Raw genomic sequence first — 18,609 nt, 5'->3', positions numbered from 1 at the left:
ACTCTTTTGTGTGGTCATCAATCGATTAGAGACACCAACTTCTTTTAAGTCTCTTTTGTTTTATCCATAGTTTCCGTGAGTTTAGTAGTATAGATTATGATAAGGCCCAATACAGAAGATTTCCATGAATCAAGAGAAGAGGTTATATAGGCTCTTTTGTTTTCTAGTCGCACAAAATACATTCATATATTTCCCCATCACTCAGTAAAAACCTAATCTAATGAGTTTGAAGATCGCCCAAAGTTTGAAGTACGTAGCTTCGCTATATTGCATACTTGAATGTGAATCGAAGTCGGATATATAGACTATCATCACGTAGACAACTATACACACGTGTGTTTGTGTATAATAGATGCATATAGGTGCAAGTAGCTCATTTATTTTAGAATTTTAACCAACGCGTGTTGGCCTAGTGGTAAAGGAACTCCGGCTGGAGTGCCCGCCCTGGGTTCGATCCGCGTTGGCTACGAAAGTTTTCACATGGGCTCCTCTCGTTTTCCAGACCACTTCGCGTAACCAAAGATCCTTAAGTGGAGGCTTAAAAATCCTGTAATGGCATGAGTTTAGGCCCGATGGGCTAGTCGATCATGCTTACTAGTTGGATACTGGATTATCAAAAAAAAAAAAAAAGCTCATGACAGAAATTGACGGAACACAGAGTTATCTTCGCATGCTCCGAAGTCACGTTACGTGACATTCCTCACCCTCGATCTCTTTGCTTGCCATTGCGACATATACACACAAATACATAAATTCATGAGGATAGTATTTATTAAATTTTAAGTCCTTTCGAATTTACAGAATGAGATATAGATTTGGGAATCAGTGTGATTCCAATGTTTTGTAATTAATTGTTCTGTTTTAGAAAGAAAAGTGGTTGATGTTTGTAAAATTGTAATAAACTAAGAATGCACAGATCAAGACCTAACATCCAATACAATATAGTATCAATTGTTAAAGATCAATTCTCCCAAATAGACGTTTTCATGACAAAAGAGCTAATAATGAGAAAAATGACATAAATATTTTATTTAAGAGGTAAAAGATTTTTATACTCTAGATATGTAAATATAAATAAATAATAATAAAAGTTACAAAATAACAAAAATATATGTTTTAAAATTCAAACATTTTTATAATTTTTCCAAATTATCTTTTGAAATTTGAAAATGATTTTTGAAACTATTTTCAAAATTTTAATATTAATATTTTATTTTATAAAATTTTAAACCTCAATCCTAAAAACCTATCTCTTAACTCTAAACTCTAAGATCTAGATAAACCTATCTCTTAACTCTAAACTCTAAGATCTAGATTAGTTAATACTAATAAAATATTTTAGTCATTTTGGTATTTATAATATATATTAGTGACCAAAATATCTATAATATATATTAGTGGAGCATAGGGGTGGGCGTTCGGGTACCCGTTCGGGTTCGGGTCGGGTATTTTGGATTTTCGGGTATTTCGGTATAGGGATATAAAACCCGTTCGGGTATTTCTGTACTTCGGGTCGGGTTCGGGTATTTTTAGTTCGGGTTCGGTTATTTTGGATCGGGTTCGGATATTTAGATTTTAAAAGAAATAAAAATAAATTTTTCATTTTTTAAGTTTCTTGTATTTTAAAAATATAGATTTCACTTAACTGATTTTCTATTTTTTATAGATTGAATGATTAATAGATTTGGAGATAACATTTCAAAAATAAAAATATTAATTTGGTTATTATTTTCAAACTTTGGATGTAATTTTTGTTAATACATGAAACAAAAAGTTGACATGCATTTTAAATGAATATCAAATTAGTTTCTTCATAATTATATATATATATATATATATATACTATGTGATTTTAAAGTATGTGTAACATTAATATAAATATTTTAAATAAAATAAAAGATGTAAACTAGAAAAATAAGGGTAAGTATACATATGTTCGGTTATCTTCGGATATCCATTCGGGTTCGGGTATTTTGCTACTTCGGTTCGGATTTTGGTTCGGGTTTTTCGGGTCGGGTTCGGGTGCCACTTCGGATATCGGGTAAAGTGCCCACCCCTGGTGGAGCAAAAGGAGGAAGATGGAGGGACAATGTTGGGTTTGTATATATGTGAAGTATGGCAACACACAAGGTGTGTTGGTGTTCAACACAATGAGAAAGTTCCTCGCATTTTTCTTTGTCAAAGTTGTGACCAACATCTTATCACTCTCTCTCTTTTTTTTTGCCTTAAATTATGCATGTTATAAAACTTATTTCTATCTACTTCTTAAAAAGTTAATTATAGACTTCAACGTGTGTTTATTTGGGAAAATACCAAAGAAGGGAAATATACTTATAAATATGTAAATTTACCTACAAAAACCCTATTAATGGAAAGAAAAAGCCATAATCACAAAGCATATTGTTATTACACATTTGTATTTGTACTTCGTAAAGTATACTAAGCGTACAGAGAGTAGTTCTGTACTTGTACTTTATCCAGCTTTTTGGACCACCAAACGTAACCTTTTTTCTAATCTATTATCCAGCTTTTTGGACCAAACGTAACCATTTTCTACAGAATGTAATCTATAAATGCGTTAGATATTCATTGTTTGTAACCTTAACCGCACTGACATAGTATATCCCTTGTATCGTAAGTCATAACGATTATATTAACTAAATGGAGATGAGATGTATTTAATTTCATTAAATTAATAACGAGTTGGGTGTGCAAATACAATGATTGGGGGAATACAAAAGCAGCCAGCTTAGACCGAGTAGTTGCGTTTGTAACAGCCAAACACGAGAGTCAAAGCATCTCCACGACGCGTTTCTCACACTCTACACCACCACTTCCTCCTCTCTAGTCTTCACGTCTCTCCTTTCCTCGTAACTCTTCACTTCCACAATCACACCTATATATATACCTCAAAATCTGCACATTTCAAAATTAGAATCAATAAAATCTAAGAAAAAAAAAAACGAAGGTGACGATGATCAATCCAGATGTTGGTTCAGTGGTGGTTCGTGAGGTTTGGGCTCACAATCTGGAGTCTGAGTTCGAGCTGATCAGCGGGATCGTCGAAGACTTCCCGTTCGTCTCCATGGACACGGAGTTCCCCGGCGTGATCTACAAGGCGGATCTCCGCCGCCGTGGAAACCCTGGCTATCTCTACAAGCTTCTCAAATCCAACGTCGACGCTCTCAGCCTCGTCCAGGTCGGTCTCACTCTCTCCGACGCCGACGGAAACCTCCCCGATCTCGGCGGCCTCGGCGGGAGCCGGTTCATCTGGGAGTTCAATTTCCGCGACTTCGACGTCCATCGCGACCCCCACGCGCCGGACTCGATCGAGCTCCTCCGCCGCCACGGGATCGATTTCGAGCGTAACCGCAGCGAAGGCGTCGAGTCGGAGAGGTTCGCGGAGCTGATGGTGTCGTCGGGGCTGATCTGCAACTGCAGCGCGTCGTCGGTGTCGGTGAGCTGGGTGACGTTTCACAGCGCGTACGATTTCGGTTACCTGGTGAAGATCCTCACGCGCCGGGAGCTTCCGGGGTCGTTGGGAGAGTTTCTACGGGTGCTCAGGGCGTTTTTCGGGGAGAGAGTGTATGATGTGAAGCATATGATGAGGTTCTGCGAGCGGAGGTTGTTTGGCGGTTTGGACCGGGTGGCTCGGTCGCTTGAGGTTAACCGGGAGGTTGGGAAGTGTCATCAGGCCGGTTCGGATAGTTTGCTGACGTGGCAGGCGTTTCGGAGGATGAGGGATTTGTATTTTGTTGAGGATGGGCCGGAGAAGCATGCCGGAGTTTTGTACGGTTTAGAGGTTTTTTAAGATTATTAAACTTATTAACTCAGTTCAATCAATTGAAGTTAATTACATGGGCGATTTAATTATACAGTAGAAATTGAAAATTATTTTTATTCGTCCTCGTTTCTTCAGAATCAGCAACCTAATAATGAACCACAACAGGAAAGAATAGTTGACCAGAAACTTCAACAATAATTTATACAATATTAATTTGAGTTTCTATGTTTTTAGTTTATCACAAATATGGATGGACCACCTGAATCATAAAAAATAATTTTATGATAATTTAATTTTAACAAAATAAAGATGGAAAATGATGTGGTATAAATATAACCCATTTTGAATTGTTTTAAAGTATTTTATAGAAAATCATATATTTATATTTATATTTAAATAAAAAATTACTTTTAATATTTTTATAACTGGATTTATAATTATATTTTATACATATATAGTTTATATAATTATTCATATATTAAAAATATTCATATATTAACTGAATTTTAACCACACAAAATGAAACTTTCAAGGTTGTTTTCCCAAGTTGCATATTATTTTCAGTCAAGTTATAGGTTGTAAGAAAATCTTGTTGAAACCCGAATATCTCTTAACACATCCTTTAAGGTATAACTTTGAAATCACAAGGAAAATTGTAAACCATAATTCACTCATTCTCGTGTAAAACTGGAAATCATAATTCACATCTTTGATTTTTATATATATTTTCAAAATGGTTAACAAATAATCTTGCATGGTGGAATCATAAAACATACTTCATATAGTAAAAGGGAACTAAAATAAAATCAAATTATTCACAGTATTGTAACACACATTCATGAGAATCCGTTTCTCATCTTAAATGAAGAGGTTTGGTGTGAGTTATCATCATTATCATCAACCGGATTAACATAAAGACGAAGCAATCTGCCAAGTGAGTTTCCACGACGGTCTTGTGTTGGCCGAAGAAGTGAACAGACGTCCACAAAAGCCCGGACGATGAGATTGTGTTGAGGAGGAGGGTTTATGTCCAAGAAACACCTAAGAAGCTCCTTAAGATCATCATCTGTTTGGATATCTCTCTCTTTGATCATCTGATTCATTGACTTCTTGTAATCTTCGAATGGATTGAGTGATTCCTTAGCCATCGCAACACTCTCGTCAATCTTAGGACATGGGCTGCGTAACACCGTGGGAGAAACCGGTAGTCCTGGAGTGTAGTGGCTGTGAGATGAAGGAGGGACGGTGGAGCCGCAACCACAGGGCATGAATATGGTTTTGAGTGTATATTTCATCTTCTTCTTCAAATGCATTTTCTGTTAAAAGAGAGGAAAGGAAAAGAAGTTGAGATTATTGAGTGAGGAGGGTGTTGGTGTGAAAAAGTTTGTTAAAAGGGGAACCTTTTTTCTTGTTTTTAATTTAACTTGAAGATTCAGCATTGCTCCTTGCTTGGGAGATGCACAATTTTGATGGATTTTTCTCCTTTCTGTAAGAAAATTTAATTGGATACTAGATTTTGACCCGCGCTTTTAAAGCGCGGGATATCTTATGATGTAAAATTCTTTAACAATATTATAAAATGCATGGTATGTTGTCTATTTAACTTTTTCCATTTTAATCCGCATTTTTAAAACTCAATCTAGACCCGTATTCAATTTGTACTCACGATCTAACCGGTAAATCTATTAATCCGATATATAATTTAGCTTGAGTTTTAAGAAATAACCATTATTTAAAACTTCAATAAACCAGCAAAATAGCAAAAACCCGATGCTACCAGTTTAATTGAGAAATGATCGGTGTGTAATCCAATTTGATTTAACTTGTTATTTTTTAATTTAAAATATACTCTCAATGTTTTCATTAGATATTTAAATACTTAACCATTTTAATTTTATTGTACTTTTTATTATATGTGGTAACTCCACCTGTTACAAAAACTGTTTAATTGTTTTTTATATTTTATGTGAAACAAAAAATATAGAAAATATATTTAAAAATTTAGTAAATTTTTAACATGATTTTAATTGTATTTTTAATATTGATATATATAATTATATATTGAATTGATTAAACTATTGACATACATTTTACTTGCAGCCGACCCAATAACCAAATGACTAAAGCAGTCGGGTACAAAGTCTGCATAAATTTAAAAAACAGTGACTTAAACATATTTTTACTTTTTATAATTTTTATAATTTACAATTTTATTAAATTTGAACAAAATGATATATGATTTTATATACTAATACCGCGTATATTGATCATATATCTCGAAAGCTGATATAATTTATTGGTTATTTCAGATCTTAATATTATTTGAATACATTGAGTATTAGTAGGATAGTGTCGATCTATTAATTTTAGTAGTTAAGTAGGATTTTCTATTTGTGAAAAAAGTTATTAGGATATTTTTTCTAACGTATAAGACTTATTTTATGATTATTTGTAATCTTATGTAGTATTTAGAAGTTATCATTTTTTAAAAAATTGTCGAATATACTAAAAACTCTTAATGTATTAAAATTCATTAATTATTTTATGTTGCATATTAATAGGAAAATAGTATCTGCAGTGTACCAAATTTTCCATATTAATAGGAACTATATCTTCTCAATTTAAATAGTTACCATAATATTTGATTTTAAAAATTAAATGATAATGGCACTCATGTAAATAGTTTGAAAAGGCAAGGGGAAGTCTGAAAAAGTGCTGCTGTTTTAATTGTATTGATGATTCGCTGAAGTTAAAGTTTCTGTGTACGTCATGCTATCATTTGTACCTAACCACCCTCTTGTGTTCTGGTGTTTCCCCTTAACTTTCTTTTAAAACGATTCAAACCAAAATGAAATCATTCAAACCAAATACGAATCAAATTTTGTTTAAACCAAACAGTAATAATCTTTTAGTACCGAAAATCTCTCTGAACACAAATTCAAACATAAAAAGGTATTTATCATAGTTTTTTCCGTCAATGGAATAAAACAGTAATAAAATATTTTCATTTCAGTATATAACTACAAACTCGTTTACTTATAAAAAACGGCAAATTTGTTTTATAATTTTTTTATAAAACAGTAAAATATTAGAACAGTAATTATATAATATGTGATATAGTGTGCTCATCTCATAAACTAATAATGTTTGCAAATTATAATATAAGCTAAAATAATCATTTATAAAGCTGAAATTCAAAGAGAACAACTTTGAAATTAATGACCGGAAGCCCACATTTGTTGGAGATAAACATGAAGTTAACTTAGAGTCTAAGCAACACCAATCCTAAGTGTATTAGGATTAGGAAAGATATTACCTAAGAGTTTAGGAATATTTGAGAGCTATATAAGAGATGCAAGAGTGTTGCATCCTAATTAGAGTTTTATAGATTGTGAGTTGAGAGCTTAAGGTTTTTGAGTGTTTCCTTAAGAAGATTAATAAAGAGAGTTCTTTATATTTGAGTTGAGTTCTACATAACAAGTTGAGATCAAAGATATACTTTGAACTTATATTTGGTATCAGAGCTTGAAGAAGAAAACAAACCGAGACAGATATGGGAGATATAATAGAGGTGACGAAGAAGGAAGGAGGCTCTTCTTCCATTCGTTGTCCAATGCTTACCGCAACGAATTATACCGTATGGGCAATACGAATGAAGATTGTGTTAGGTGTTCATGAGGTATGGGAGGTTATAGAAGAAGAATCGACTGATAAAAAGAAAAATAACATGGCAACAACACTTATATATCAGTCCATTCCAGAAGCTATGATCCTACAAATTGGACATCTAGGATCAGCAAAGAAAGTCTGGGAAGCAATACAAACGCGCAACGTAGGGGCAGAGAGAGTGCGAGAAGCACGTCTCCACACGTTGATGATGGAATTTGATAGGATGAAGATGAAAGAAACTGACAAGATAGACGACTATGTGGGCAAGATAACCGAGATATCGTCAAAGGCAATGGCATTGGGAGAAACTATTGAGGAAACCAAACTTGTGAAGAAACTACTTGGAAGTCTTCCAAGAAAGAAATTCATATTTATGGTGGCCTCATTAGAACAATCCATTGACCTTAAAACAGCAAAGTTTGAAGATGTGATAGGACGATTGAAAACTTTTGAGGAGCGCATAACTGATGAAGAAGAAGATCCACATGAGAACCAGAATAAACTCATGTATACAAACGCGGAGCAACAACAAAATCGAGACTACTATGGAGGACGTGGTAGGAGTGGTCGCAATAGCTACTACGGTAGAGGAAGAGGACGAGGAAGATCACAATGGGACAATCAACGTTCGTACTGGGAAAGTCGTGATACATCAAGAGTAACATGTTTCAGGTGCGACAAGCTTGGTCACTTCGCAGCAACATGTCCAGACAGATTGCTCAAATTACAAGAAGCAACGGAGAGCAAAGATGGAGACGAAACACAAGAAGCCGAAAAACTTATGATGCACGAAATTGTTTACCTGAATGAACGAAACGTGACACCAAAAGAGTTTGAGTCCAACTCTGACAACGATAAGATATGGTATCTAGACAATGGAGCTAGCAACCATATGACTGGTAACCTGAAGTACTTCAATTCATTAGATGACACTATCACCGGGAAAGTACGTTTCGGAGATGATTCAAGAATTGATATTAAAGGTAAAGGGTCAATTCTATTCGTAAGTCAAGACGGGAGAAAGAAGATGCTAGCAAACGTGTACTTTATTCCGGAGTTAAGGAGCAATATTATAAGCCTCGGGCAGGCTACTGAGTCTGGATGCGATGTGAGAATGCGAGGAGACCATCTAACGTTGCACGACAAAGATGGTAATCTAATTGTGAAAGCTTCAAGATCAAGAAATAGACTGTACAAAGTGGTGATGGAGATAGAAGAGACGAAGTGTCTTCAAACGCAAGTTCAGTGTGAGAACTCACGTTGGCACGCACGACTTGGACACCTAGGAGCCGATGCTTTGAAGACAATGATAAATAAACAGCTTGTTACAGGACTACCTGAGCTAAAAGTCGAGAAATAAGTATGTAGTTCGTGTTTACAGGCTAAGCAAGCGAGGCGACCGTTTCCAACATCAACAACATACCGCGCTTCCAGAGTACTAGAGCTAGTACATGGCGACCTCTGTGGTCCAATATCACCACCTACTGGAGGAAAGAACAGATACATATTCGTACTTATCGATGACTATTCAAGATACATGTGGTCTATATTAATGAAAGAGAAGTCTGAAGCATTCGAGAAGTTCAAAATTTTTAAGAGAATTGTCGAGAACGAGACCAATGCGACCATCAAAACATTGAGAACGGACAGAGGGGGAGAATTCACAAGCACAGAGTTTCGTGTTTATTGTGAGAAAGCAGGAGTACAAAGACACTTAACGGCACCGTACACTCCACAGCAGAACGGAGTGGTCGAGAGGCGAAACCGAACCTTATTAGAGATGACAAGGAGTATTCTAGCACATATGGAGGTACCAAACTACCTATGGGGGGAAGCAGTACGACATTCAACCTATCTGATTAACCGGATTGCAACAAAAACATTAAAGACTGAGACACCTTATGAAGCATTCAAAGGCAGGAAACCGAACATCAAGCATCTCCGAGTGTTTGGGTGTTTAGCACACGCTAAAGTTGAGATGACCAACCTAAAGAAGCTAGATAACAGGTCTCATACTCTAGTGCATCTCGGAACCGAACCAGGCTCCAAAGCTTATCGATTGTTTGATCCCACACACCAAAAAATAATTGTGAGCCGGGATGTAGTTTTTGAAGAAGAAAAAACTTGGCCTTGGAACAAAACCAAACAAAAGGAAGAAGAAGTACCTGGAGCATTCAAAATAGTGTTTGGGAAACACGGGAATCAGGGCCTTGAAGCATTATCAAACGACTTGATAGAAGAAGAGAAGAAAGTTTCAGAGGATGAAACAGAGGAAACAGAGGAAACAGAGGAAACAGAGGAGTTAGATGAAACAGATGACGATGATATTCAACCTCGACGATCAACACGAGTAAGCAAAAGGCCTGCTTATCTAGATGACTATGTCTGTCTTGCGGAAGACGAGGGAGAACGTCTATTGCTCTTACTGAACGAGGAACCGTGGGACTTCAAAACAGCAATGGAAGAGAGAGTATGGCGTATAGCTTGCGAAGAGGAGATAAACTCTATAGTAAAAAATAAAACTTGGGATCTTGTTGATCTCCCACCTGGAGCAAAAGCAATCGGGTTAAAGTGGATTTTTAAAATCAAAAGGAATGCAGACGGAAGCATCAACAAGTATAAATCAAGATTAGTTGCAAAGGGTTACATTCAGCGCCATGGCATTGATTTCGAAGAAGTATTCGCACCAGTTGCCCGCATAGAAACTGTGAGATTTCTCATTGCATTAGCCGCATCAAAGGGATGGGAAATACATCACTTAGACGTCAAAACCGCTTTTCTACATGGTGACTTAAAAGAGGTTGTATATGTTAAACAACCAGAAGGATTCGAAGTTGAAGGAGAAGAGGATAAAGTATACAAGCTTAATAAAGCCTTGTACGGTCTTAGACAAGCTCCGAGAGCTTGGAATGAAAAGCTGAATAAAGTGTTAGAAAAGTTGCTATTTAAACGATGCACAAAGGAACCAGCTCTATATCGAAAGAAGCTAGAGGATCATCTGCTACTGGTCGCAGTATACGTCGATGATTTGTTAGTTACGGGTTCTGATATAACTATGATACTTAAATTCAAGGAGGAGATGTCAAGAATATTCGAGATGACTGATCTCGGTCTGTTAACGTATTATCTTGGGATCGAAGTAAGGCAAGAGAAGGGAAGGATAACATTGAACCAAGACCGATATGCAAGGAAGATACTAAGTGAAGCTGGAATGGATGAGTGCAACGCCATACAAACTCCCATGGAGTTCGGGTTGAAAGTTTCTAAAGCCGAGGACGAAGAAAGTATTGATGAGAAGGATTACAGACGTAAGATTGGTTGCCTACGTTACCTACTTCACACGAGACCAGACCTCGCATTTGCTGTAGGCTTACTTAGCCGATACATGCATTGTCCGAAAGTCTCGCATGGTATAGCACTAAAGGCTGTGTTACGTTATCTAAAGGGAACAACGAGTTTGGGTCTTGATTACAGACAGAGTGACGAGATGAAGCTTGAGGGGTTTAGTGACTCTAGTCACAACATTGACGAAGATGATGGTAAAAGCACTACAGGTCACATGTTTTATTTGAATGATTGTCCAGTTACCTGGTGTTCTCAAAAGCAAGATACAGTAGCTTTGTCAAGTTGTGAAGCTGAGTTTATGGCTGCAACCGAAGCTGCAAAGCAAGCCATATGGCTTCAAGAGTTGTTGGGAGAGATCATTGGTGAGCCGAGTAATCGAGTGGTAATAAGACTCGACAACAAGTCAGCATTAGCTCTTACCAAGAACCCGGTCTTCCATGGTCGCAGCAAACATATTCACAAGCGCTACCACTTCATTAGAGAGTGCATTGAAAACGAATTGATTGATGTCGAGCATGTACCAGGAACAGAACAAAAAGCAGACATCTTAACCAAGGCTTTAGGAAGAATCAAGTTTAAAGAAATGAAAGACCTTGTGGGAGTTCAAGATATAGGAGAAGATAACTTCAAGTTTAAAGGGGAGAATGTTGGAGATAAACATGAAGTTAACTTAGAGTCTAAGCAACACCAATCCTAAGTGTATTAGGATTAGGAAAGATATTACCTAAGAGTTTAGGAATATTTGAGAGCTATATAAGAGATGCAAGAGTGTTGCATCCTAATTAGAGTTTTATAGATTGTGAGTTGAGAGCTTAAGGTTTTTGAGTGTTTCCTTAAGAAGATTAATAAAGAGAATTCTTTATATTTGAGTTGAGTTCTACATAACAAGTTGAGATCAAAGATATACTTTGAACTTATAACATTCAAGTTTTACAAGAAAAAAATATTCAAGCTTAAAATTTAATTGACCCCTAACAAAACAAGGAAGTTTTTCTTATACGTCAACAGCACATTTCTGAGCAAGCTGGTCCTTGATGGCCGGACCGGTGCCAGCTAACTGACCGGAGAAGGGAATGGACGCTGGACAATTGACTAGGAGCCGATAACATGCAGTTACCAACGAGCCCACTTTCCACTTAACGCAACCGTCGATCTTAATGTTTAAAAGCACCATCCCGGCGTTTATGTCTTCGTTCAGTGCTGGAGTCAGGTAAGGTTCCACTGACACGGCAGTTCCAGTCAGAACCGGCGACCATACCGTCACATCCAGATGTCCTTGGTACATTTCCGGCAATAGATGCGCCAAAGTCACCTAATTAAGCAATAGAAAAAATAAAGGTGAATAAATTTGCAAAACCTATGATTCTTAAGATGTGTCATGTTTTGCGGTATAAACGTTAAAAATATTGCTGGTCCATACACACTGCACAAACCAGTAGGTCAATGGATAACACACTCACACAAACAATTGCATTAAAACTGCAAAACGATACCTCTTGGTTGCGGTACGAGGCATAGATGTCTAGGCGGTCATACAAAATTCCGATCTTGTCATTTGGATTGTGAGAAGAGAGTGTGACTTGGAGATTTGAAGTTAGCAGATTTGGTTGTGAGATGTTGAACTCGTACATGGTAACGTCTTGTAGGACAAAGCTCGGTTTGTGCGGATGAAGTATAGCCCACACCAAGAAAACCACAACCGCAACCGTAATGACCAGACCCGTAATTCCGTATACTATGCGTCTTGTCACCTCGTCCAAATATTTACTGTAGTCGAACTCGCACTTTTTATCCTTCTCCGCCATTTGGTTGCGTACAATTTTTTTGGTTAGAAAAAGATCCTTTGTAAGCAACTTACAGCAATGTGTTTTTCGTTTGAATTCGGTTCTGATGTAATTATCAATTGATCCTTTTTAACAATTTACAGTAAGGAATTAATAAACAGATGATCTTATGTATCATATACGATATGTTTTGACAAAAATAAATTGTTCTGGTTGGCAATATTTATAACTAATTGATTAGGATCTCTTATTTACATTCACTATCGATTGCACCATATCTATTTTCCACTTTTAGACAAAACCATTTGTTAGCGTTCACTACATTTTTATGATTTATTCTAAAAATAATATTTTATACTTTGCTATAAATTTTACTATCACATTTTTTTGTTAGTTATTATCTCAATATGAAATAAGATCTATAGAATATTCTTGAACAGTTTATGGAAGTTTTAGATGCCTATAAACTTATTCATGGCGTAAAATGTGAATATTAATTGATTCACTATTAACAAATGATTACATATACAGTATTTAAAGGATTAAATGAGAGTAAGGGTGGACGTTCAAGTATCCATAAATTTTAAAATTAAGGTTTATTCGGATTTTAGATTTTTGGGGTCAAAGATTTCAACTCCATCTATGTATTTTCTAAATTTTAGTTCGGGTTCGGTTCGGATGTTTGCGGGTTCAGTTCGGGTTTGGATAATTCATTTAAATTATTTTAAATTTTTTTAAATTTATTACATACTTTAGATTTCTCAAAACTATAAACAAAATAATATATTACATATAAATTTGAATAATATATGTCAAAATATCTAAATTTAACATATAAATTGGTTTGATTTGATAGCTAAAATTTGGTAATTTTTAGAGTGCTAAAATTTGGTAATTTATGAATAAAATAGCTTTGTTCTCGGCCCATATATGAGTGAATAGTTTCGATATCGGCCCAGTATTCCAAACTGAAAGGCCGAAGTTTCCATCACGAAGGAAAATTGAAAGGCGTTGTTCAGCCGCCACTGAAGTATTCGATGATGTATGCACAAAGGAAGCTCCCAAGTGAGATTCTTCAGACAGAGGTATCTGAATGTCACTAAACACGTCAATCAAAAAACCCTTTGCCTCTCTGACAATCTTTCTACTCTCTTTGTATATATATATTGAATCTTGGATTCCATTTCCAAGAACAAGAAAAAGAAAAAAAACACCAAGAAAAGACAAAAACCTTCATTGTTTCGATTTTATTTTGGAGTCTGAATATCTAAAATGTCGGGGATAGTATCTACATCTACACAAGGAAAGAGGGTGGTGGTGATCGGCGGAGGAGTCGCCGGCTCCCTCGCCGCAAAACTGCTTCAGTTCGATGCTGACGTAACCCTCATCGATCCGTAAGTTTTTTTATTTTTATTTTTTTTGCACTATCTTAAATAACAACAGATCATCATCATCACGAGCCTCATAAAACTTGTTGAAAAAATGATGATCAAATCAGGAAGGAGTACTTTGAGATCACGTGGGCGAGCTTGAGATCCATGGTGGAGCCTTCCTTTGCAGAGAGAACAGTCATCAACCACAAGAACTATTTTAAAAACGGCCGTGTCGTTACTTCTCCGGCGATCGACATCACGGAGAGCGACGTAACGACTAAAGACGGAGCTGTGATTGGATATGATTACTTAGTGATCGCTACGGGTCACAACGACTTGCTCCCCAAAACCAGACAAGAGAAGCTCTCACAATACCAAGCAGGTAATGAATGATCCTCTAGCTTAAGACACAAGCAAGCTAGGTTTTAACATTGATCTTGTTGCAGAATATGAGAAGATCGTATCTTCTCAATCAGTTCTGATCGTCGGTGGAGGACCGTCAGGCGTGGAGCTAGCTGCGGAGATCGCAGTTGACTTTCCGGAGAAGAAAGTCACGTTGGTGCACAAAGGACCGAGACTGCTCGAGTTTGTCGGAGAAAAGGCTGCTGACAAAGCATTTGACTGGTTGGAATCGAAGAAAGTGGAAGTGATACTGAACCAGTCGGTGGATTTGAGTTCAGCTTCAGACGGGAACAAAACATATAAGACTTCGGGAGGAGAAACTATACACGCAGATTGTCATTTCCTCTGTGTTGGGAAGCCTCTTGCTTCTCAGTGGCTCAATGGAACTGTTCTGAAAGATAGCCTGGATGGTAAAGGAAGGGTCATGGTGGATGAGCACTTGCGGGTTAAGGATCGAAAGAATGTGTTCGCTATTGGAGATATCACTAATATCCTGGTAAGTGCATTATTATATCATGAAGACTTAGTTAGTATCTTGTTTTGATTTGTTGTGATTTTTGTAATGACAGGAGATGAAGCAAGGATATATAGCGGAGAGTCATGCTAATGTGGCGGTGAAGAACATTAAAGTAATGATGTCTGGCGGGAAAAGGAAGAAGTTGTCGACGTACAAGCCAGGATCAGAGATTGCTATTGTGTCTTTAGGGAGGAAAGACTCGGTGGCTCAGTTTCCGTTTGTGACAGTGGTGGGTTGCCTCCCTGGTTTGATCAAGTCCAAGGACTTATTTGTAGGGAAGACGAGGAAGGCAAGAGGGCTAAGTCCTAAACTTGTGCAAGGTTGAGTTCTTTAGTGTGTGTCTCAGAGGTTTCACCTTGAGAGAGAGAGAGAGAGAGAGAGAGAGAGATGCTTTTGTGCACATATGTAATCATGGTTGTGTTTGTTTTCTTTGTGTGTTGATCTCATTGTTTTAGTGTGGAGTGATTGTTGGTTTGCTTATGTTGTTTGTGACTAACCGGAAAAAAATCATATGAATGAAGTTTGAACTGAAAGTAACCATTGTTTATTATATGTTTAATTTAGTGGTGGGCAAAATGGTATGATATCCGCTTAGTGATTTCAAATGTTATTGAAATTCGGTATTATCTATTTATAGATTCAATTTCACTATATGTTGTAGTAGACTTTCAATATATGTGGTAAAAAATAAACATATAATTTTGAAAATATATGTATTAAATAATCATTAAAATCGGTTTGTTAGGTTTAGAAATCATTAAACTTCAGAAGAAAACTTCCAAAAATTTAAGTTAGAAATCATCAAAATCTAAGTTACAAAAAAAATAACTTCAGAAACAAAAAGAATCCTATAAATTATTAAACTTGTAGGAGTTATAAAAATTTCCAAGAATTTAATCCAAAATCTCAAAAATGTCTGTACCAAACCTGGATTACTCATAATCTTATTAAACCGAAACCAACCGGAAAACCAAACAAAACCAGAAAAAAAGACGAAATCGAACCATTTATCATAGGTTGAATCGCCGACGAGATCCCCCAACGGAGCCACACGCCGGCGACTTCAATCATCCCTGTAATCTCCTACATCTCTCTCTCTCTCTCTCTCTCTCCCCCCCGAAGAACCCGAATCCAAACGACCTAAGAGACGTGAAAGGGGAACGCTTCCTTGTGTCTGAAGTCTGATAATTTCAGAAAAACAACGATATGTCCCCTGCTTCAGACAAGACTGATGAATCACCAAAATGTAAGTCTTCTACTCTTTGTAACTGCACAACAAGATCTCGCACGTTATGGGTTTACCCATCTAAATCGAAATATCCAACCTTTCTTTTTTTTTTCCAAGGGATGAGTTTCCGTTCTCTGCTACTATCCTCCATGCTCCTCCGCGTGTTCTTGATCGTCTACGGAGAGTGGCAAGACGCTCACATGGAGGTCCGCTACACTGACGTCGACTACATCGTCTTCTCCGACGCTGCCTCCTTGATGGCCTCTGGTGAATCTCCTTACAAGAGAACCACTTACCGTTACTCACCTCTCCTCGCGCTTCTCCTCGTCCCCAACTCAATCTTCCATCGTTCTTGGGGAAAGTTCCTCTTCTCTGCTTCTGGTATATGCTTCTCTCTCCCAACCCTTAAAGGTTCAACCTTTATTTGTCTGATCATCAGCTTCAGACAGCATAACCTGTTTGTCGTTATATGTCTCTCTTCAGATTTGCTGGTGGGTTTGTTTATCCGTAAGATTTTGAAACAGCGTAAGGTGTCTGAGAAGGTGTGCACAGTTTCTGTAATGGTGTGGCTTCTCAATCCGTTTACGTTCACAATTGGAACCAGAGGGAACTGTGAACCCATCGTTTGTGCTATGATTCTGTGGATCATCATCTCCCTAATGAAAGGTACTTACTTACACACACACACACACACACGTTAAGTAGATTATAACAAGACGTTGCAACAATATGTGTTTGCTGTTGTGTAGGTAATTTGTCACAAGCTGCATTTTGGTACGGCCTTGTTGTTCATTTCAGGGTGTATCCTATCATCTATGCGTTACCAATCATCCTGGTTCTCGATTCCAAGTTGTTTAGATCTGGTCACAAGCCTCCTCTTGAGGGTTGGACAGATACTAGCAGCACGGAGAAGAGAACATTCGACTTCAGTGTTGGAAGTTTGTTTTCGAGGGAGAGAATCATGTTTGGTTTGATATCCGGGGCGGTTTTTCTAGCTTGCAATGCTGTTTCTTTCTACTTTTATGGGCACGAGTTCCTCCACGAGGCTCTCTTGTATCACCTCACACGCACGGATCCGAGGCACAACTTCTCCATCTACTTTTACCACATTTATCTTCACTACGAGCGCCAGTTCTCAGCTCTGGAGAAGCTTATCTCGTTTTTGCCTCAGTTCACAGTACAGCTTGCTTTAGTCTTCTGCTTCTCTCAGGATCTAGTGTTCTGTATGTTTCTCCAAACCGTCGCGTTCGTGGCTTTCAATAAGGTACTCTACTCTCGTTTCTGTCTTAAAAGTCTCTGGTTTTTGATCTAGTGTTTTGTTTGGCTCTAGGTGATAACGGCGCAGTACTTTGTGTGGTTCTATTGCCTGCTACCTCTGATTCTACCGTGGAGCCGTATGAAGCTGAAGTGGGAAGGCATCTTATGCATGGTTCTGTGGATTGGAGCTCAGACTCATTGGCTGTTATGGGGATACATGCTCGAGTTCAAGGGGGTTAACGTCTTTTTACAGCTATGGATGGCGAGTTTGGTGTTTCTGGCTGCAAACACATTTGTCCTTGTCAAGATCATACAGCGACATCGATTCTCTCCTCTCTTCGGACAGTACGTGTCCTCTGATAGAAAGAATGTTACGAAACTTGACTGATACTTGTTCCAAAAGCTGTTTGCTTTTCTTTGTTTATTGGGTCATTTCATATTTATTTAGGACCTTGGAACTTTGGTTTTTGTATATGATTCTTGATCTTCAAGTTTTGTTTGATATGTCTTCCAAGAATGTTTTTTTTTTCACATCCAAAAAAGACATTTTAACATAATTAATCCACAATCTGTTTCAAAAGTATAAATGTTTGGTTTCCAAGAGTACCTTTATCGTCCGCAAGATTTTGGATGTAATTGCATTCTCTTCCTTATGCAGCTTTCATTTGCCTATAATGTCTAGGCCAACTCCAAGACAAACTATAAGTTTATGTGGCCATGAGTGTCAGATTATCAAAAAGGACGTGGATAATTTTAATTCCTCTCATGCCTCGCAAGCTTAATGTTTCTCTTGGGTGAGCCTAGACATTATAAGCAAATAAGCAATAAGGAAAATGATATGATGAACAAGAATATATATATATATATATCTTTTGTTATCATTTGAGGGTGTTAAAACTGTGATCTTACTAATTTACAATATATCATCTTTGTTAAATGATAGAAGTTTAATTTTCAAGAGTTCACGATAAATTGATTTGCTCCCAGTCTAACCATGATATTATTGTGTTACCACCTAAATAATCATATACTTCGTCAGGAAAATATATATAAATATGAAACTATAATGACATGCACTTATGAATCCTTATGGGACGCTCAACCAAACAACTTCTACTTGCAACAAAGTCACGAGAAATAAGAGCTGGGCAACAATGTCTACATGCACTTTAAACAACAATTGTTGTTCTAAACAATGTCTCAACCCAAAGAAATAATGTTTTGATAGAGAGGAAAAACAAAGCTAGACA

At 37.1% G+C, this 18,609-nt stretch overlaps 5 protein-coding genes and 1 pseudogene across 6 annotated transcripts; 4 read left to right on the top strand and 2 right to left on the bottom strand.

The window, feature by feature from the left end:
* Positions 1-2,825: 2,825 nt before the first annotated feature.
* On the top strand, positions 2,826-3,906 carry LOC108816304 (probable CCR4-associated factor 1 homolog 11). Its single transcript, XM_018588885.2, has one exon. The coding sequence runs from the start codon at positions 2,975-2,977 to the stop codon at positions 3,809-3,811; it is 837 nt and encodes a 278-aa protein (XP_018444387.2). The 5' UTR covers positions 2,826-2,974; the 3' UTR covers positions 3,812-3,906.
* A 683-nt stretch (positions 3,907-4,589) lies between these two features.
* LOC130507862 (transcription repressor OFP10-like) lies at positions 4,590-5,287 on the bottom strand (annotated as a pseudogene).
* Positions 5,288-7,337: 2,050 nt separating this feature from the next.
* Positions 7,338-8,813, top strand: LOC108837003 (uncharacterized). The gene has a single exon (XM_018610089.2). The coding sequence runs from the start codon at positions 7,338-7,340 to the stop codon at positions 8,811-8,813; it is 1,476 nt and encodes a 491-aa protein (XP_018465591.2).
* Positions 8,814-11,773: 2,960 nt separating this feature from the next.
* Positions 11,774-12,603, bottom strand: LOC130508612 (NDR1/HIN1-like protein 12). Its single transcript, XM_057004197.1, has 2 exons — positions 12,292-12,603; positions 11,774-12,110 (listed from the first exon to the last, which is right to left on the bottom strand). Exons 1-2 carry the CDS (start codon positions 12,601-12,603, stop codon positions 11,793-11,795), a joined length of 630 nt encoding a protein of 209 aa, XP_056860177.1. The 3' UTR covers positions 11,774-11,792.
* Positions 12,604-13,610: 1,007 nt separating this feature from the next.
* Positions 13,611-15,411, top strand: LOC108825482 (uncharacterized). The gene is made up of 4 exons (XM_018598783.2): positions 13,611-13,976; positions 14,081-14,337; positions 14,402-14,853; positions 14,927-15,411. The coding sequence occupies exons 1-4, from the start codon at positions 13,855-13,857 to the stop codon at positions 15,197-15,199; spliced, it is 1,104 nt and encodes a 367-aa protein (XP_018454285.1). The 5' UTR covers positions 13,611-13,854; the 3' UTR covers positions 15,200-15,411.
* A 485-nt stretch (positions 15,412-15,896) lies between these two features.
* LOC130494561 (GPI mannosyltransferase 1-like) lies at positions 15,897-17,867 on the top strand. 2 transcript variants are annotated; one of them, XM_057002532.1, is made up of 5 exons: positions 15,899-16,120; positions 16,220-16,483; positions 16,586-16,768; positions 16,852-17,366; positions 17,433-17,867. In XM_057002532.1, exons 1-5 carry the CDS (start codon positions 16,081-16,083, stop codon positions 17,745-17,747), a joined length of 1,317 nt encoding a protein of 438 aa, XP_056858512.1. In that variant the 5' UTR covers positions 15,899-16,080; the 3' UTR covers positions 17,748-17,867. The 2 variants fall into 2 exon arrangements, with proteins under 2 accessions (XP_056858511.1, XP_056858512.1); XM_057002531.1 differs by having other exon boundaries at positions 15,897-16,120; positions 16,220-16,768.
* Positions 17,868-18,609: the final 742 nt, after the last annotated feature.

The sequence above is a fragment of the Raphanus sativus genome, chromosome 2 (assembly GCF_000801105.2).
Source record: "Raphanus sativus cultivar WK10039 chromosome 2, ASM80110v3, whole genome shotgun sequence".
Taxonomy (NCBI): domain Eukaryota; kingdom Viridiplantae; phylum Streptophyta; class Magnoliopsida; order Brassicales; family Brassicaceae; genus Raphanus; species Raphanus sativus.
Note: the sequence above shows the minus strand (reverse complement) of the source record. Positions and strands in the feature narration are given on the sequence as shown.